This window comes from Salvelinus namaycush, chromosome 17 (assembly GCF_016432855.1).
Source record: "Salvelinus namaycush isolate Seneca chromosome 17, SaNama_1.0, whole genome shotgun sequence".
NCBI classification, from domain to species: Eukaryota; Metazoa; Chordata; class Actinopteri; order Salmoniformes; family Salmonidae; genus Salvelinus; species Salvelinus namaycush.
In genome coordinates, this window is record NC_052323.1 from 7,953,251 (window position 1) to 7,974,864 (window position 21,614).

The following is a 21,614-nucleotide window of genomic DNA, read 5'->3' on the forward strand; positions in this document are numbered from 1 at the left end:
TAAATGTTTGCAAAAAAATACAGAAATAGCTAATTTACATAAGTATTCAGACCCTTTGCTATGAGACTTGAAATTGAGCTCAGATGCATCCTGTTTCCATTGATCATCCTTGAGATGTTTCAACAACTTAATTGGAGTCCACCTGTGGTAAATTCAATTGACTGGACGGGATTTGGAAAGTGTACAGTGCATGTCAGAGCAAATACCAAGCCATGAGGTCGTAGGAATTGTCTGTAGAGCTCCAAGACAGGATTGTGTTGAGGCACATATCTGGGGAAGGGTACCAAAACAATTATTCAGCATTGAAGGTCCCTAAGAACACAGTGGCCTCCATCCTTAAATGGAAGACGTTTGGAACCACCAAAACTCTTCCTAGAGCTGGCTGTCCGGCCAAACTGAGTAATCGGGGGAGAAGGGCCTTGGTCAGCGAGGTGACCAAGAAACCGATGATCATTCTGACAGAGCTCAATAGTTTCTCTGTGGATTTGGGAGAACCTTCTAGAAGGACAATCATCTCTGCAGCACTCCACCAATCAGGCCTTTATGGTAGAGTTGCCAGACGGAAGCCACTCCTCAGTAAAAGGCACATGAAAGCCCGCTCTGAGTTTGCCAATAGGCACCTAAGACTCTCAGACCATGAGAAACAAGATTCTCTGGTCTGATGAAACCAAGATTTAACTCTTTGGCCTGAATGCCAAGCGTGACGTCTGGAGGAAACCTGGCACCATCCCTACAGTGAAGCATGGTGGTGGCAGCATCATGCTGAGGATATGTTTTTCAGAGGCAGGGACTGGGAGACTAGTCAGGATTGAAGGAAAGATGAATGGAGCAAAGTACGGGGATGTCCTTGATGAAAACCTGCTCCAGAGCGCCCAGGACCTCAGACTGGGGCGAAGGTTCACCTTCCAACAGGACAATGACCGACCCTAAGCACACAGCCAAGACAATTCAGGAGTGGCTTTGGGACAAGTCTCTGAATGTCCTTGAGTGGCCCAGCCAGAGCGCGGACTTGAACCCGATCAAACATCTCTGGAGAGACCTGAAAATAGCTGTGCAGCGACACTCTCCATCCAACCTGTCAGAGCTTGAGAGGATCTGCAGAGAAGAATGGGAGAAACTCCCCAAATACAGGTATTTGGTTGGATGACAAGTTGTCCTTTAAAGTTCATGTGGATAATCTTGTGACAAAGCTTAAATTGAAATTGGGTTTTTATTTTCGTAATATGGCTTGCTTCCCACTTATGGCTAGAAAGAAGCTTGTTCAGGCAACTTTTCTCTCTGTAATTTATTATGGTGACTTGTTGTATATGAATGCAACCTCATTTGTCTTACAGAGACTGGACTCTGTTTATCATGCATCCTTGCGCTTTATTACAAATGCCAAGTCACTCATCCACCATTGCACCTTGTACCAAATGGTAGATTGGACTTCACTTTATATGCACAGAAAGATACATTTGTATGTGTTCATCTACAAAGCCCTGTTGGGTAAACTCCCTCTTTACCTCTGTAGTCTGGTCTCCTTCACCACCAGCAGTTACCATACCCGGTCTGCTAGGTTGTTGCTACTTAAAGTCCCCAGGACATTCACAGTATTAGGCATGACTGCCTTCTCTTCTTGTGCACCAGAGGCATGGAATAGTCTACAATCCATGCTTCATCTAGATATGTTAGTGCCACTGAATGAATTTAAAATATGAATGGGAGACTCTGTTACGGAGGAGTGTAAATGCTTTTTTTTTTAGGCTGGATCATGTTGTATTGTTGTATGTATTGATTGTTGCTGCTGCCTTGGCCAGGTCTCCCTTGAAAAAGAGACTCGGTCTCAATGGGCTTTTCCTGGTTAAATAAAGGTTAAATAAACATTTTAGAAACAGGTTTGCCAAGCTTGTAGCGTCATACCCAAGAAATCTCGAGGCTGTAATCGCAGCAAAAGGTGTTTCAACAAAGTACTGAGTAAAGTGTCTGAATACTTATGTAAATGTGATATTTCCGTTTTGTATTTTTAATACATTTGCAAAAAAAATTATACAAACCTTTTTGCTTTGCATTTTAGGGTATTGTATTCTGTTTTAGAACAAGGCTGTAAAGTAACAAAATGTGGAAAAAGTCAAGGGGCCTGAATACTTTCCGAATGCACTGTATATGGTTGCATCATCATACATAGACACACATGCTTTGTTTGTTGCTTGTGGCAGATCATTGGTAAAAATAGAAAAGAGTAGAGAGCTGCCCTGTGGTACACCACACTTTACATGTTTGACATGAGAGAAGCTTCCATTAAAGAAAACAGCCATCACACCAGTTTTATTAGATAGATAGCTCTGAATCCACGATATGGCGGAGGTTGAAAAGCCATAACTGATAAATTTTTTCAACCACAGTTTATGGTCAGTAATATAGTTTCAAAGGCTGCACTGAAATCTAACAGTACAGCTCCTACAATCTTCTTATCAATTTCTTTCAACCAATCATCAGTCATTTGTGTCTGTGCAGTACATATTGAGTGCCCTTCTCTATAAGCATGCTGAAAGTATGTTGGTAATTTGTTTACAGAGAAATAGAATGGCGCCGGAGGAGATGGCTGCTGTTTTACGGGCTCCTAACCAATTGTGCAATTGTGTTTGTTTTTTTGCGTTATTTGTAACTTATTTTGTACATATTGTTTCTGCCACCGTCTCTTTTGACCGAAAAGAGTTTCTGGTTATCCGAACTGCGTTTACTCACCTCGTACTGGACAAAGATCTTTTGTATAACGAGTCAGACGCAAAGGATTTACTTCAGACTCCGGACAAGTCCCAAATCCCGTAATTTGCATGAAGAAGAGACAAAGATATCGGGGACGTAGGTTGGGGTGACTTGTAAGGATCCGACGGCGAGTGAGTAATGCTTCTCTACCATTAGTCCTATTAGCCAACGTCCAATCATTGGATAATAAACTGGAAGAGCTCAGATCAAGACTATCCTACCAACGGGACATTAAAAACTGTAACATCTTATGTTACACAGAGTTGTGGCTGAACGACGACATGGATAACATACAGCTGGCTGGGTTTTCAATGCATCGGCAAGATAGAACAGCTGCCTCCGGTAAGACAAGGGGTGGCGGTCTTTGTCTATTTGTCAATAACAGCTGGTGCACGAAATCTAATATTAAGGAAGTCTCAAGGTTTTGCTCGCCTGAGGTAGATTATTTCACTATAAGCTGTAGACCACACTGTTTCGAAGAGAGATTTCATCTATATTTTTCAAAGCTGTTTATTTACCATCACAAACCGTTGCTGGCACTAAGACAGCACTAAACAAGCGGTATAAGGCCATAAGCAAACAAGAAAATGCTCATCCAGAAGCATATTTCATATGGTTTGGTACCCCATTCAATTCTTCTACAGCTGTGTTAAGGAAATAGCTTTTTCCAGCCATGCTCCTATAGCGCAGCGGTCTGATATTGGCAACACTGGATCTGGTGTGATGGCCTTGAGTGTCTCTAATGAAATTAAAATAACCAGACAGATGACTGAGGGCAAGGTCATTTATAGCATTAAAAACCATCAACCGTTTGATCTGCACCTCCCGGACATCAACTGGAAGCCAGTTCAGTTCACCTGAAATTATTAGGGCTGAGCTTGAGTATAATTCTCATTAGTTTGTTTTGGGCTGTTTAAAATTTGTCATTCAGATGTGTTGTATGCCACTGAACCATGAGATACAAGCATAGTCATAGTGGCACTGTATCAGAGATGCCAGGGTCCTCATAGTCTCTGTATCCAGGAACTTGGCTACCACAGGAACTTTGTCCTGGAGTGAACCTTCCCAATGACCTTCAGAGCCATGAGTTCACCTGTCATGTGTTGGCTCAGTTCACATCCCAAGCATGTAACAGAGCATTCTTCCTTCACCAATACACCATTACACTTCACCGAGAAGTTGGAAGAGTGTCTCGCTTTGTGTTTGGAACCAAACAGGGTACATTCTGTCTTGCCTAAATGCAGAGACAGTTTGTTGTCGGATAACCACTTAGTCAGTTCGCTGCTTCGGGTCTTTTCAACAGTCTCCTTATTCTTATGTGAAACCAAGAGGGCAGAATCATCCGCATATAGGAACAGAGGGCATGAAGAGGCAGAGTCCATGTCTTTTATGTAGAGCAAAATAAAATGCTCCCATGCGGGTGGCACCACGGTTTATCTCCTTAGTATCAGACAGTGTCACGCCCACATCCACCCTTTGGACCCTGTTAGTTAGGTATGACTTTTCCCATAATAAGGAGTTGGTGCCAAATCTTTGTAGGTCAAGCATCACCATACTACAGAAGTTTCCCTTGTCAATTTCTTGCTAGCTAAAATCTCTCAGGTATAGTAAACAAGTGTCGGTAGAATAGGAATGTCTAAAACCAGGCTGAAGGTAATATAAAATAACAACACACAAGATTGACACTGTTCTGTAGTTCCCTTGTTCAACTTAGCTTCCTTTCTTGTGTAAAGGAACAACTCTTGCATGTTTCAACTCTTGTGGCACCTTACCATGTTGAATGGAAAGGTTGATGGTGTGTGTTACATAAGGTCCAATACGATCAGCAGCATCACTCAGGAATCTAGCTGGGATGTTATCCAGTGCTGTGGCTTTCTGTTTGTCAAGATCTTTAAGCATATTTGTAACATCTACAGTTGAAACCTGGGGAAATGCTAACTGTCCTTCGGAGACGCCCTTAACTGAATAATAGATTTGAATATGATGGTTTCCAAAGGCATTCTGGGTGTTGATCAACAAGGTTGCTGGCAATGGTGTTGAAAAACCAATTGAACTCATTTATCAGCCACCTGTGCTCTGTAAAAGGTAACATTACCATTGATGTTCAGTCCAATGCTGTTTGACTTTTGTTTTTTGCTTGTTGCTAGGTCCTTGAGTCTTCCAAAGTCCCCTGGGGTCCTTTATATTGTCCTGGATCTTGCTCTTGTAGAAGGACAGTTTTGCTTCGTCAACCAGCCTTTGAACTGTATTCCTTAGGTGTTTGTATTGAGTGAAGGAATCTGGCAATTTTGACCTCGGTCTTTTCGAGCATCGTTTCTCAAGGTGATGGAAGGAAGGATTTCCCTACTGATCCAGGATTTTGGCCTTTGTTTGATCCTCTTCACTTTTAGGGGTGCCAGCTTGTCCACAGTACTGACAAATTTACCTTGGAAGAGTTCCCATGCTCTATCCACACCCTCACTTTCCAATACATCAGACCTGTCAGACTGTCCTAGTAGTTCATTAAATCGTGTTTTTGTCATAGTTTTTGAAGGATCTTGTCCTGATGGTATTGTGGCAATTTTCCAGTTCCCCCCCTCACTTTCCTAGTGCGGTGTATTAAGAAATGGTCACTAATTCTATTTGCAATTATACCACTTTTGGATATCTTGTGTTATACAATAATGAGATCAATGTCAGTCTGACTGGTGTCACAGATTCTTGTAGGCTCATTTATCAACCGAGTCAAACAGAACGTTTTGCAAAAGTTAGACAAGGCCTTATACAGGGGGCAGCTCATGTTCACTACATCAGCATTTACATCACTCAGTAGAATCACTTCAGAGTTTAGAAAGTCACAGTGGGCAGTACACACATTTTCAAGGATCTCATAAAAGTAACTCCGGTCTGGAGGTCTATACAAAGCCCCTGTAAAGATTGGTTTGCTTTTAGGTAATAATATATCCAGCCAAACTGCTTCCATGCAATCGTGATTTAAATCCGTTCTCATATTAAAACCAATGTCTGCTCTGACATTAATGTACACACCCCCTCCTCTCCGATTTCTTTGCTTTCGGGTAATTAGGAAGTTTTCTATTTCTGAGTCTTTGACGGAAGGATCTAGCCAAGTCTCTGTGAAACATAAAACCCCTGCATTACTCTTTTTGGCAGGCAAATCTCGATTTTTGGCAGTAGACTATGTACATTAAGATATAAACAATGCAAAACCTTTGGGTGATATGTTCTGCTCATCACCAAGGAAGGCTGCAGACACAATTGATTGTGGGAGAGCAGACGGAGGACCAAAGGGTTCAACTCTGTCCATCTTTATGCAGCGTTGGGCCTCCGCCTCGGATGATAGTAACTGTATAAGGAAACATTAAAACAAACAGGTTCAAATCCACACCTGCAACACAATCCAACATGCAGGTAACTGACAAAATAATGGAAACACTTGAGTAAATGAAGGGATACAATGTATATTTAAAGCAGGTGCTTCCACACAATTGTGGTTCCTGAGTTGATTAAGCTGTTAACATCCCATCATGCTTAGGGTCATGTATAAAAATGCTGGTCAGGCCATTATTTTGCCCATTATTTTGGCTATGCCCCCATAGGATGACAATGTCCCCATCCACAGGGCACGAGTGGTCACTGAATGGTTTGATGAGAATGAAAACCATGTAAACCACATGCCATGGCCGTCTCAGTCAGATCTCAACCCAACACTTTCCACCACCATCAACAAAACACCAAATGATGGAATTTCTCGTGGAAGAATAGTGTTGCATCCTTCCAATTAAGTTCCAGACACTTGTAGAATCAGTTACCTGTATCTGCAACTTCGAAAGGGTGCCCTCTACTTGACACTATAACACAGACAGGTTAAACAAGCAAACAGACAAACAAACAAAACACGTGTATATGCTTAAACACACACGCGCTCCTCGTTGCCAGGCAGACTTTAGCCACTCGGATGGAAACATGTACCTTCAGGCTATACTCAAACCTTACACCCCAACCCGAGCACTCCATTCTGCCACCTCTGCTCTCTTGGCCCTCCCACCCTTACGGGGTTCAAGTTCCGCTCAGCCCAGTCAAAGCTCTTCTCTGTCCTGGCACCCTTTTGGTGGAATGAGCTTACCTCTGACGTTAGGACAGCAGAGTCCTTGCCCATCTTCCAAAAATGCCTGAAACCCTACCTCCTCACGGATTATCTTGATTATTCCCACAGCTTAATTGAGGAAAAATGTTCTTACTATGACTGAGATATGTGGTTGTCCCCCCAGCTATATAAAGATGAATGCACTAACTGTAAGTCGCTCTGGATAAGAGCTTCTGCTAAATGACTAAAATGTCAATGGAAAATGGAAACCGATGGAAACAGGCATGTTTATTCCGCCACCGCCTGGGAATAGGATAACGGCCATCTGTTGCAGCCCAATGTACAGTATCACCCTCGCTCTGCGTCCAACTTGCAAAACATGTATCCAGGCTGTCTCCACCTCGGTCCCCACATGCGGCAGGAGAACAGGGGCGAGAGGGAAGCGCGTGAGATGGGAAGTGACAGGGGTTGCGTGGGCCCAGTGCTGGCGCCTTGCCTCAGATAGGAGAGGAGCGCATAATGCCACAGTTTATTCTTTCCTAATCACCTCATCTGTTTAGTGACACACACAGAGCAGCCGTCACTTCTCTCAACATGGCTGTCGAGCTGTCTTTTTTTCTTTTTGTTTTCTCTTTTTGTTTTTTGCGTTAATTAGTTGTAGTTTAGAGTCGGAGTCTACACCTGTTGTTTACAAAGCATGTGACAAATATAATTTATTTGATTGATTTTGCGGTCGTGTGTCATTTCCTGCTCAAGTCTATTGAAGCTTTAAAAATGAGTTGCTTACAAAAAAAATTGTAAGAGGATAAAGGAAAGAGTGTACAGACAAAGTGATGACGTAATTGTACTAGACCAGCTATTCCCAAACTGGGGGCAATGCCAGTTTGCTGTTTGGGGTTTTAGGCTGGGTTTCTGTACAGCACTTCGAGATATTAGCTGATGTACGAAGGGCTATATAAAATAAACTTGAATGCTGTCCGGGGTACGCCAAATATATATATATATTTTTTTTAAGATTCTTTTTATTTTATTTTTTTTACATTTTCAAACAGTCCATTTATATTTTCTAACGGGGCTACACATTTGGGTGAGTTTTTTTTCTTGCCTGAGTAGCCTCGTTTCACTGCCAAAAATAAAATTTAACCTTCTAGTTTTCAGCGAAATAACAACACAATGTCAAATACAGGTAGCCTAGTCAAATAATGAACATCCAATCACATCAACCGTTACTCTCTCACGGGAATTCCACCAGTGGTCCGTATGTAGCCAAACGTAGCTGCTGCTCATGTTGGTATCTGTACTGATAGCGCAAAAGCCATGACAGGGAGACATAGTGGAGTGGTAACGCACGTGCAAGCAGTTGCTCCCGACGCCACTTGGGTACACTGCAGCATCCACCGAGAGGCTCTTGCTGCCAAGGGAATGCCTGACAGCTTGAAAGACTACAGTGAAAATGGTTAACTTTGTTAAAGCAAGGCCCCTGAACTCTCGTATTTTATGCAATTTGCAATGAAATGGGCAACGCTTTTACAACATACAGAAGTGCGCTGGTTATCAAGGGGCAAAGTATTGACACGTTTGTCTTTACTGACCATAATTTTCACTTGTCTGACCGCTTGCACGATGGCGAGTTTATCACACAACTGGCCTATCTGGGTGATATTTGTTCTTGCTTGAATGATCTGAATCTAGGATTACAAGGGACTATCCGCAACTATATTCAATGCGCGGGACAAAATGGAGGCTAAGAAGTTGGAGCTCTTCTCTGTCTGCATTAACAAGGACAACACACAGGTCCTTCCATCATTGTATTATTTTTTTTGTATGCAAATTAACTCAAGCCTACGGACAATGTCAAATGTGATATAGCAAAGCACCTGAGTGAGTTAGGTGTGCAGTTATGCAGGTACTTTCCTCGAAATGGATGACACAAACAACTGGATTCGTTATCCCTTTCATGCCCTTCCTCCAGTCCACTTACCAATATCTGAACAAGAGAGCCTCATCGAAATTGCAACAAGCAGTTCTGTGAAAATGTAATTTAATCAGAAGCCACTGCCAGATTTCTGGATTCGGCTGCGCTCAGAGTATCCTGCCTTGGCAAATCGCGCTGTTAAGACTCTGATGCCCTTTGCAACCACGTACCTACAGTGGGGCAAAAAAGTATTTAGTCAGCCACCAATTGTGAAAGTTTTCCCACTTAAAAAGATGAGAGAGGCCTGTAATTTTCATCATAGGTACACTTCAACTATGACAGACAAAATGAGAAAAAAAAATCCAGAAAATCACATTGTAGGATTTTTTATGAATTTATTTGCAAATTATGGTGGAAAATAAGTATTTGGTCACCTACAAACAAGCAAGATTTCTGGCTCTCACAGACCTGTAACTTCTTCTTTAAGAGGCTCCTCTGTCCTCCACTCGTTACCTGTATTAATGGCACCTGTTTTAACTTGTTATCAGTATAAAAGACACCTGTCCACAACCTCAAACAGTCATACTCCAAACTCCACTATGGCCAAGACCAAAGAGCTGTCAAAGGACACCAGAAACAAAATTGTAGACCTGCACCAGGCTGGGAAGACTGAATCTGCAATAGGTAAGCAGCTTGGTTTGAATAAATCAACTGTGGGAGCAATTATTAGGAAATGGAAGACATACAAGACCACTGATAATCTCCCTCGATCTGGGGCTCCACGCAAGATCTCACCCCGTGGGGTCAAAATGATCACAAGAACGGTGAGCAAAAATCCCAGAACCACATGGGGGGACCTAGTGAATGACCTGCAGAGAGCTGGGACCAAAGTAACAAAGCCTACCATCAGTAACACACTACGCCGCCAGGGACTCAAATCCTGCAGTGCCAGAAGTGTCCCGCTGCTTAAGCCAGTACATGTCCAGGCCCGTCTGAAGTTTGCTAGAGAGCATTTGGATGATCCAGAAGAAGATTGGGAGAATGTCATATGGTCAGATGAAACCAAAATAGAACTTTTTTGGTAAAAACTCAACTCGTCATGTTTGGAGGACAAAGAATGCTGAGTTGCATCCAAAGAACACCATACCTACTGTGAAGCATGGGGGTGGAAACATCATGCTTTGGGGCTGTTTTTCTGCAAAGGGACCAGGACGACTGATCCGTGTAAAGGAAAGAATGAATGGGGCCATGTATCGTGAGATTTTGAGTGAAAACCTCCTTCCATCAGCAAGGGCATTGAAGATGAAACGTGGCTGGGTCTTTCAGCATGACAATGATCCCAAACACACCGCCCAGGCAACGAAGGAGTGGCTTCGTAAGAAGCATTTCAAGGTCCTGGAGTGGCCTAGCCAGTCTCCAGATCTCAACCCCATAGAAAATCTTTGGAGGGAGTTGAAAGTCCGTGTTGCCCAGCAACAGCCCCAAAACATCACTGCTCTAGAGGAGATCTGCATGGAGGAATGGGCCAAAATACCAGCAACAGTGTGTGAAAACCTTGTGAAGACTTACAGAAAACGTTTGACCTCTGTCATTGCCAACAAAGGGTATATAACAAAGTATTGAGATAAACTTTTGTTATTGACCAAATATTTATTTTCCACCATAATTTGCAAATAAATTCATAAAGAATCCTACAATGAGGGCCTCCCGGGTGGCGCAGTGGTCTAGGGCACTGCAACGCAGTGCTAGCTGCGCCACCAGAGTCTCTGGGTTCGCGCCCAGGCTCTGTCACAGCCGGCCGCGACCGGGAGGTCCGTGGGGCGACGCATAATTGGCCTAGCGTCGTCCGGGTTAGGGAGGGTTTGGCCGGTAGGGATATCCTTGTCTCATCGCGCTCCAGCGACTCCTGTGGCGGGCCGGGCGCAGTGCGCGCTAACCAAGGGGGCCAGGTGCACAGTGTTTCCTCCGACACATTGGTGCGGCTGGCTTCCGGGTTGGAGGCGCGCTGTGTTAAGAAGCAGTGCGGCTTGGTTGGGTTGTGCTTCGGAGGACGCGTGGCTTTCAACCTTCGTCTCTCCCGAGCACGTACGGGAGTTGTAGCGATGAGACAAGATAGTAATTACTAGCGATTGGATACCACGAAAATTGGGGAGAAAAGGGGATAAAATTAAATAAAAATAAAAAATAATAATAATATCCTACAATGTGATTTTCTGGATTTTCTTTTTTCATTTTATCTGTCATAGTTGAAGTGTACCTATGATGAAAATTACAGGCCTCTCTCATCTTTTTAAGTGGGAGAACTTGCACAATTGGTGGCTGACTAAATACTTTTTTGCCCCACTGTATGTGAGAGTGAATTCTCAGCCCTCACTAGCATGAAAACTAAATACAGGCACAGACTTTGGGTGGAAAATGATTTAAGACTGAGACTCTCTCCAATACAACCCAACATTGCAGAGTTATGTGTATCCTTTCAAACACACCCTTCTCATTAACCTGTGGTGAGTTATTCACAATCTTTGATGAACAAATAAGATTTTATATGTAAGATGGTTAAATAAAATGATTGATTATTATTATTATTATTTTTGCCCTGGTCCTATGAGAGATCTTTGTCACGTCTAACGAGCCGGGTTGTGACAAAAACTCATTCTTATGTTTAATAAATGTATCGTATAGTGTGTGTGTGGCAGGCTTACAATGATGACAAAAAACAACATTTGAGAGTGCGCTGACCCTGGTGCTAGAGGGGGTATGCAGCTGGGAGTTGAATGTTTGAAGGGGTACGGGACTATAAAAAGTTTGGGAACCACTGTACTAGACAATATGTTGAGTCATACAAATGTGTAAAACAGCTTCATTTCACATTGTCATTCATGATGTGTAATGTTTTCAACCCCTTCCAGAGTTTTCAATTATTGAATAGTCATGGCCATATGGCTGCAATCACAAAACCCCATTGCTACAAATTACACCAATTAGTATTTAATTAAACGTAATGACTGGGAATTGTCACGTTAATGAGAGAAATAAGCACAGAACAGAATGTTTGTCTTTATTTCCCGTTTTTCTTCTCTCACTTTCTCTCAGCTGGAGGATGACATTGTGGCCCGTCCGAATTACTTCACCACGATGAAGAACTTTGCCCTGCAGCAGCCGTCTGACGAGTGGATGATCTTGGAGTTCTCCCAGCTGGGCTTCATTGGTAAGCCTCAGCCCATGCCAAAAAAGCTAGCATAGTGCCACTGTTGAGTGTGTGAGTTAACGAGCGATGACTCAGTGTGTCACCAAGGAAACGTTACAGAGCTACAGCCAGAAGAGCTAGCCCTACTAGCGCGCTGCTTTTGAGCGCCTATGTGTGGTTAAGAGCCATGTCACGAACGTACTGCAGCCAGAAGAACTAGCCTATAGTGCTCTAATACTGAATGTGTGAGTTAAAGATTTACGACTTAAGATTCTTACCAAGGCAGCCCCGAAAAAGGGACTGACAATGAACCTCTAATTAGGACACTGATATTTGAACATAGGGCAAGACACATAAACTTGAAAGCCGCTCGGCTATTCAAAGGCATAATCCTGAGTAATGGCAAAGGTAAGCTATTTTAGTCAGAAGGTTATGATCAAATCTACAGCTTGGCAGGAAAGTTGTTCCTAAGCTCCCTCCAACTCGTCAGAACTCAATTTAAAAATACCCACTTTGAATTAAAGCCGCCAATATTAATTGAAGCGTCAACCTCCATTTGATCTCTGCTGTAATTATACTGTCGAGAGTAATCAATTACTTATATCTTCCGGAATCTATCAGTGTTGGGTAGCTGGCATGTGAAAATACAGCACTTGAATGGGGTTGAAGTACATTTTAGAGTCAAGGCCACAGTCTCGGTTTGTGAGAGCAGTTCCAACTTTCAAGTACAGTGAGCTGGAGGGGACAAATTGCGGCCAAAGCTTTTCAGTTGTCGTGTTATCTTCAGGGATAAAATGGGGAACGTGTGTTTTCGGGGCTCGTAGGGAGCTAGTTGATTTTGACCCAAAGTAAAGAGGTTTTGACAGCCAGCGCATGGCCTGGTCCCATGGTAAACTGAACCAAAGAATCCCCTAGTCGTTGTTTCTGCAGGGTTTGACACGTGCTATACACAAGCATTCTAACGACACACACAGACTCACTGTCAGAGTCAATCGTTTTTTTTTTTTTAATGAAAATTAATAGTGATATACGTCATCCTTTCCACTCAGCACTCATCTATGATTGAACCAAAAATATGTCACCGATTGATTTGAAATTATGAGCGGAAAATACCCAAATAAACCCTTCTCTGATGGTGTGTTTTTGTTATGGGACTCATAATAGTCTGGCTGAAGCTGATTTCCACTTTCTTATGATTGTGGCCTTTTGACATTTCTAACTTTTCCATTCAGAGGGGGGGGGGGTCGGAGGGGGTCGGGTGTCTTGTGACTCTCTGCTGATCAGTAAATAACAAATGACAGCAGCCACTTAAAGGCCACCAAGCGGCCACAGCTGTCACACATACAGCCAAGCCATTGTGTGCCTCTGTGTTGTGTGTTCACACAAGTGACAACTGAGAGCATTTTTTTTCTCTCTGAGAAATGGAAAAGAAAAGTATTGGAAGAAGCGTCAGTGAAGTGATTGCCATGGACCAAGCATTATGAAGACACTACACTAATTAGCCGAGTGTCATCCAACAGTAACCCTTTACAAGGGTGACATTTGACCAAAACACTTTCTACACACACACACACACACACACACACACACACACACACACACACACACACACACACACACACACACACACACACACACACACACACACACACACACACACACACACACACACACACACATACAGTATATACGTATACAGAATCCCCCTCATGTACACACAATTACACTGTATGCAGCATGCTCTTTCCCATGAGCTTCTGCTGCTGCACTTTACTCTAATAGGTCCCTGAGCGCTGTTCGGGGCCCAGCTTAACCAGTGATTGATGCCCACTCTCCTCTCCCTCCACTCCATCTCTCCAGCCCCATCTCCCCCAGCAAAGACCTACCTCATTACTGGGCCCTGTCTATAGAGGCTGTCAAACAACATGTGTTATATTCTCCCTCTAGCTATAGGACCAGTAGGCTGTATATGGACTAGGGAGTGATACTGATCTAAGGTTAGTTTTGTGCTTAAGGGTAAGCATGGGATTGGGGGAGGGCAAGCTGATCTGAGATCTGTGCCCACTGGCAACTTCTACCTATTGGGGAATAGTCTATTGGGAGCCCATTGACTAATAAAACAATACATTTAGGTGCAATATTTTGCTGCTGGTAGAACAAAAGTTGTCTCCAAGGACTCTCCCATGGGGGGTAAACAATGCTGAGATTGCTATTCACTTTCAATTGAGTAGAAATCTTAGCCTGAGATTGCTTGACGTGGGCCTTCTCCTAGTCCACTTATCAAACATATAAAGTTAAAGCTTCTGACGGATAACGTAGCCACTGCTGTCACTCGCTGTGCTTATCTAAGCGTATTGAGTGCCTGTCAGTTTAGTGTGTGGATCCGATTCCAGGCTTCCCGTGGAGGACATGGGGTTGAGCCGTCTCTCTCTCTCACCCCCATCTCTGCCATCTCTCTCTCTCTCTCTCGCTCTGTATCACCCCTATATCGCTCTCATCTTTCCCTCTCTCGCTCTCATCTTTCCCTCTCTCCTCTCTTTCTCCTTCCCCTTCTCCGTACACATTTAAGTTGAGCGCATGGTCCTCGCGTGTAGCCTGGGACGGCGGGCCCGGGATGGCGGGCCCGGTCCGACAACCGTGACTTAACGCTGCTCAGGCAGGTTCTGAGTTTTGATAAGCCGACAGGCTCGCATCTCCTGCCTGTCACAACGAGCACTTCGCCAAATCACATCCGCCGGGCCGTCAACAGCATTGGTCACAGAAAAGACACCAACCTCGATTCTGCATTACTTGTTTTCAGTCTGAGGACTAGGAGAGAGGGAGCGGGGAAGAGAATGAGACCTAGATTTAGAATCGCTGAGCGTTTGAACTTGTTCAAAGTTGTCACCTTTTTGAGAGATTTTAAACGGACGAGGTACAATAGTTAAAAGGAGGAATAGCTATAGTGTGGGTGAGTAATGATACTTTCACATTTTTGCTTCTTCCTTTTCCCTAAAGATGAAGAAAGTAGCCTAGACAACAAGATTTACCAAAAACTCCCATTCTCATCATGCGCTATTACACGGTCAGAGAGCTGCACAGCCTCTGTATTAGGCTTAGTCCAGTCAGCGTTTGTTAGTCAAGGGGCTTTAAAACACAATTACATAACATAATTAGTCATCGTCGTGACGATAATGATCCGAGACAAACCATAACAATATTCCCCTCCTCATAGGATAAGCCATGCGGCGCTAAATACATAATTCCCACGAAGCAGTGGGGAGGCTTTGTGAGCAGTAATCCGATGGGCTGTGCTCTGACTTGGCTCTCTCAGGTGTTTTTAGGAGCTCTAGCTAGTGGTTAGCGACTGTTAGTGACTCTCTCCCTTCCGCTCTCATTAGCATTCTGCGGCTAACCGGCCCGACAGGCCTAGCAGCGAGCGCAATCAGGGGGACAGCCATTTGAATGTGTGGATATGCATATGAGTGCAAGGAAATAGGGGGTAGAGAGAGAGAGAGAGAGAGAGGTCATGTCTTCCGGATGACTGAGCAGTGAACAGGACTAGAAGTGGAACACGACTACTGAGATGGACAGGACAGGGTGTCTCACTCAGTGTTGATTCATGAAGATTAGTGAGGCAAAGGTGGGCGGGGGTCAATCTCGTTTGAATGAGTGAGGGGGGGGGGAAGACTATCAGCTGATAGAAAAGGAGGAGAAAACACAGTACAGAGTATCCTACCTAAATAAAACGGATAGCTCTCAATAGCCTACAGAGATAAATAAAGATATGCACGGTCCAAGAAACTAGAACATGATTCAATTCAAATAAAACAGAAGACTTAAAATTGTCATTTACTCCATCTGCTGTGTGTCATAACAAATGACACATTTGATTAAAAATCATCCATCATCTTGAGCGCGCTTCATGGCAAACAATCAATGATGCTATCATTTTGCAGCACCTCTCGCCGCCACGTGCACAAATTCTCATTAGCGCCCAAGGGATCATGTAGGGATGGAGAGAAATGGGATTTGTCAGTTTAATTTGGACTGCAGTGCTCGACAGTGGGTTTGGCAGTCCAGGGGTGCATCTCCATACTCTAGAGTGGTTTCATCTCCTCATGTCCTCGCCTTCATCTGCACTAATTTGAAAGAACTGGACAGTTGAAAGTAAAGATCTGGATGCCAGTCACCATATTGCTTTCAAACTAGTGCAGAATGAAGAGAAAAGTAGGTCACTTAAGAGTATTGCGATGCACCCCAAGTCCTGCATTCGGTACTTATTCATTATTCAGCAGTCAGCGATTCATAGCATATGTAAGCACCATATTGTTCTTACACTTTATTCATAGCAGCTTGTAGGTGACAAGGCCAGAGAAAAGCATCTCTCCTAAGTCACAATCCTAATACTATGCTGCGTTTTCAGCCCAGAAGTAAATTCCACCTCTGTATCCCTTCACGCAAGCATTCTCCTGAGTCAGCATTCACTAGCATTACAGCCTTCACCTTCTCCCATGAGTTCATGTAATTTAGATGCATGACAACTAATGCAATACGGTTGTTATATACACACACACACACACACACACACACACACACACACACACACACACACACACACACACACACACACACACACACACACACACACACATACAGTGCATTCGGAAAGTATTCAGACCCCTTGACTTTTTCAAAAAATATATATTTTACAGCCTTATTCTGAAATTGATTAATTCGTTTTTTTCCCCTCATCATGACAAAGCCATTTTTTTGCTGAATTATCACATTTACATAAGTATTCAGACCCTTTACTCAGTACTTTGTTAAGCACCTTTGGCAGTGAATACAGACTCTTCTTGGGTATGACACTACAAGCTTGGCACACCTGTATTTGAGGAGTTTATCCCGTTCTTCTCTGCAGATCCTCTCAAGCTCTGTCAGGTTGGATGGGGAGTGTCACTGCACAGCTATTTTCAGGTCTCTCCAGACATGTTTGATTGCGTTCAAGTCTGGGCTCTGGCTGGGCCACTCAAGGTCATTCAGATAATTGTTCCGAAGCCACTCCTGCGTTGTCTTGGCTGTGTGCTTAGGGTTGTTGTCCTGTTGGAAGGTGAACCTTCACCCCAGTCTGAGGTCCTGAGCGCTTCCCGAAGAAGGTTTTCATCAAGGATCTCTCTACTTTGCTCTGTTCATCTTGCCCTCAGTCCTGACTAGTCTCCCAGTCCCTGCCACTGAAAACATCCCCACAGCATGATGCTGCCACCACCATGCTTCACCGTAGGGATGGTATTGGCCAGGTGATGAGCTCTGCCTGGTTTCCTCCAGATGTGATGCTTGGCATTCAGGCCAAAGAGTTCAATCTTGGTTTCATCAGACCAGAGAATCTTGTTTATCATGGTCTGAGAGTCCTTTAGGTGCCCTTTGGCAAACTCATGTGCCTTTTATTGAGGAGTGGCTTCAGTCTGGCCAATCTACCATAAAGGCCTGATTGGTGGAGTGCTGCAGAGATGGTTGTCCTTCTGAAAGGTTCTTCCAACTCTACAGAGGAACTCTGGAGCTCTGTCAGAGTGAAAATCACCTCCCTGACTAAAGACCTTCTCCCCCGATTGCTCAGTTTGGCCGGGCAGCCAGCTCTAGGAAGAGTCTTGGTGGTCCCAAACTTCTTCCATTTAAGAATGATGGAGGCCACTGTGTTCTTGGAGATCTATTTTTTGGTACTATTCCCCAGATGTATGCCTCGGCACAAGTCTCTGAGCTTTACGGACAATTCCTTCAACCTCATGACTTGGTTTTTGCTCTGACAACTGTGGGATCTGCACTGACAACTGTGGGATCTTATATAGACAGGTGTGTGCCTTTCCAAATCGTGTTCAATCACTTGAATTTACCAAAGGTGGACTCCAATTAAGTTGTATAAACATCTCAAGGATGGTCAATGGAACCCGGGTGCACCTGAGCTCAATTTAGAATCTCATAGCAAAGGGTCTGAATACTTATGTAAATAAAGTAATTTTATTTTTTATATATTTGCAAAATATTCTAAAAACCTGTTTTTCTTTGTCATTATGGGGTATTGTGTGTAGATTGATGAGGGGAGAAAACTATTTAGTACATTTTAGAATAATGCTGTAACATAACAAAATGTGTAAAAAGTAAAGGGGTCTGAAAACTTTCCGAATGCATTTTACATTGTCTTGCCTGACCACGAGAATCCATATATGTCAGATCAGGTTTGCAATGAATAACTTCAATCATACCCCCTTTCATCCGTAGAAGGGGGGGGGGGGAGAACTAGTGGAGATGACACTCACGTCCTGTAGTAAATCAAGGGAGAAGATCCAGGTCTGCGCTCTCCTAATTCACCAAAGGAACGTGCTTTGTCTCAACAGACCTTTTCCCGCTGAAACTCTAACACATTCAAAAGCGAATACTGGAACAATATTTCGAACTTAGAACGTGGGGAATGGTCGGAGGCGATCTATAGAACACTAATATAATTGTGTTTATTTTCTGATGTTATAAAGGAAATACTGTAACTTGGAAAGAATACCCACTACAAACAGTACCAGTCAAAAGTTTGGACACACCTACTCATTCAAAGGTTTTTCTGTATTTTTACTAGTTTCTACATTGTAAAATAATAGTGAAGACTTGAAAACTATGAAATAACACATATGCAATCATGTAGTAACCCAAAAAGTGTTAGTGTTAAACAAAGCATTTATTTGCAGCCCAAATAAATGCTTCACAGAGTTCAAGTAACATACACATCTCAACATCAACTGTTCAGAGGAGACCGCGTGAATCAGGCCTTCATGGTCGAATTGCTGCAAAGAAAACACTACTAAAGGACACCAATAATAAGAAGAGACTTGCTTGGGCCAAGAAACACGAGAAATGGACATTAGACCGGTGGAACTCTGTCCTTTTGTCTGATGAGTCCAAATTTGACATTTTTGGTTCCAACCTCCGTGTCTTTGTGAGACGCAGAGTAGGTGAACGGATGATCTTTGCATGTGTGGTTCCCACCGTGAAGCATGGAGGAGGTGGTGTGGGGGTGCTTTGCTGGTGACACTGTCAGTGATTTATTTAGAATTCAAGGCACACTTAACCAGCATGGCTACCACAGCATTCTGCAGTGATACTTCATCCCAGCTTGTTTGCGCTTAGTGGGACTATCATTTGTTTTTCAACAGGACAATGACCCAACACACCTCCATTTGACCAAGAAGCAGAGTGATGGAGTGCTGCATCAGATGACCTGGCCTCCACAATCACCCGACCTCAACCCAATTGAGATGGTTTGGGATGAGTTGGACCGCAGAGTGAAAGAAAAGCAGCCAACAAGTGCTCAGCGTATGTGGGAACTCCTTCAAGACGGTTGGAAAAACATTCCAGGTGAAGCTGGTTGAGAGAATGCCAAAAGTGTGCAAAGCTGTCATCAAGGCTACTTTGAAGAATCTAAAATCAAAAATATATTGTGGCATACAGCAGGTTAGCCACCAGGGAGAGACTCGTCGAGGCCTGGTGACAGACGGAGTCTGCTGGATGTGCCAGGTCTCGACTGGCTCTCCGGCCAGGACTAATTGGGGCTGATTGTGGTTGGTGAGTAATCAAGGGGACTGATTGCTCACCAGCTGGACGAGTCCCATAAAGCTGCCAGAAGGGCAACACACGGGGGTGGGGACTGGGGGAAGAGAGGTTACTCCCGTATAGTCGTGCTCAGTACCAGAGATAACGGAGGGAACTTGGTTTTGTTCCCCACAGGATACAGCAAGACTCCGGAGCCCAGGAGACGGTATCCCGGAGGAGACCTATTCTTTTCTTTTTGTTTGTTATTTAATAAACACCCTTGAAACCGAGCTAATACAATTCTGTCCGTGTCTGATCTGTGTAAACGTCTTGACCAAACCCCCTAGTCTGACATAATATTTTGATTTGTTTAACACTTTTTTGGTTACTACAGGATTCCATATGTGTTTTTTCATAGTTTTCATGTCTTCACTATTATTCTACAATGTAGAAAATAGTCAAAATAAAGAAAAACCCTTAAATGAGTAGATGTGTCCAAACTTTTGACTGGTACTGTAGATGAAGTTTCCATACTATGGGTTGTTCATGTAATATGTGAAGTGAAGTCAGGAAGCGTGCCAGCCTGCCGGAACCACCCCTTTCGAGCAAAAGGTATGGATGATGGGTTAAAAAATTAACACATTATACCAGGAAAGTGTGAAGCTGCAGATGCAATTTTTTTAAATGGTCTGAACTTTGAATTTCAACACGAGGTGGAGACGATAAACTCACCTCCCGGACAATCACTGGTACGGCTGATTAGCTGTGCTAAGTAAAGTATCTTCGAAAGCGAATTAAGTAGTACCATCCTGTTACTCTGCTCAAACCATCGTATTACGCTACTCATCACCCCACCGGGGAACCATTGATATGGCTGGCTAGCCTATCGTCAAAGAAGCATCTTCAAGAGCGAATGGAAGGAAAATAAACTCTGTAGTTCTGTTCAGGTCTACACGACAATGCACCGGATACCGGACAACTACAAAGAAGGACAACAAGAGAAGAGTTGTTGGAACCATTTTGGACAATCAGAGCCTTACAATCGTGCCACGAAAGGGCCCTTTCCAAGGCTGCCCCGTTCACCGAGAGATCCCCGGCGAACCCAGGCATATGTAAATACATTCATTCATGATTTCTTGCTCAAAGCGGGCGGTGGTTTATGTGCAAAATATATCGTTATTGTAGGTGAGAGTAGTTTCTGAATGTGGCAATTTTATGTGTCTCTGTCCCTTTCTCTCCCTCGCCATCTCTTCTTTAACAAGCATCCATGTTGTTGTCATTCCGCCTGGGACCTGTTCTCAGCGTATTAAGTCTCCAGTCAATAACTGGTCTAGAGTGTATGTTTATCCTGTGTTCCCATTTAATTAGCTAGTAAATAAATAAACAAATTTGTGTAGTACTGAATCATAAATAAGGCTCAGGTTTTTGCAGATGCAAGGAGGTTACGACTGTTCAGAATGGTGATATGATACGAGTTTATGATTAATACGTTGACTCTTTATAGATGTGATAGGTAAAGACCTTTTAGAGTTTAATTTAAAGAATTGCTCTCGTGGTGCCCCAGATCCAAATGAGTTAATTGTTACATTATTAATTTAATTGGGTAACAATTAAACATAGTTAATTAGATAATTAGACAGTCTTCAGATTAATGTTAAAGACAAGCCACGACAACATACACACACACCAAAAGAAAGCCTACTATACAGGGCACCCTCGTCTAATTACACATCGTCCCTTGTTACTGTTGACAAGGCCATCAAGGCCATGATTGGTGAATCACTGATCCATTTCCAGCCCTTTTGTCTGTTGGCAATGTTAGGGACACCCCCACACAAACACACAAACAGTACTTTTAACATGGCGTTTTCAACTTACATATTTGACGTACATGATTACTTTGTGTGTGCTTATTTATACAGTAATTATTATTGAACATGTCCTGGGATTTGAGCTCACGAATTTGTCTAAAACATCCCAATGCCGACAAAACAAAATAGGCAAGACAAGGTGGGATAATTTTTTGGGGCCAATTGCGGTGGAAATGCTTTTATACACAAATATTGATATAAAACCCATCCTATTGCTGGAAACTTGGAGTCACGCAATTTTGTATTTTGTTTTAT

At 43.3% G+C, this 21,614-nt stretch overlaps 1 protein-coding gene across 1 annotated transcript in view; it reads left to right on the forward strand.

Annotated features, from left to right (window-relative positions):
• The window catches only part of mgat4b (alpha-1,3-mannosyl-glycoprotein 4-beta-N-acetylglucosaminyltransferase B), a 220,767-nt gene that overhangs the window by 156,080 nt on the left and 43,073 nt on the right, over nt 1-21,614 (forward strand). Inside the window, exon 8 of the mRNA XM_039012084.1 lies at nt 11,841-11,955. Within this exon, the coding sequence (XP_038868012.1) occupies nt 11,841-11,955 (115 nt within the window). The remainder of the gene's footprint in view (nt 1-11,840; nt 11,956-21,614) is intronic.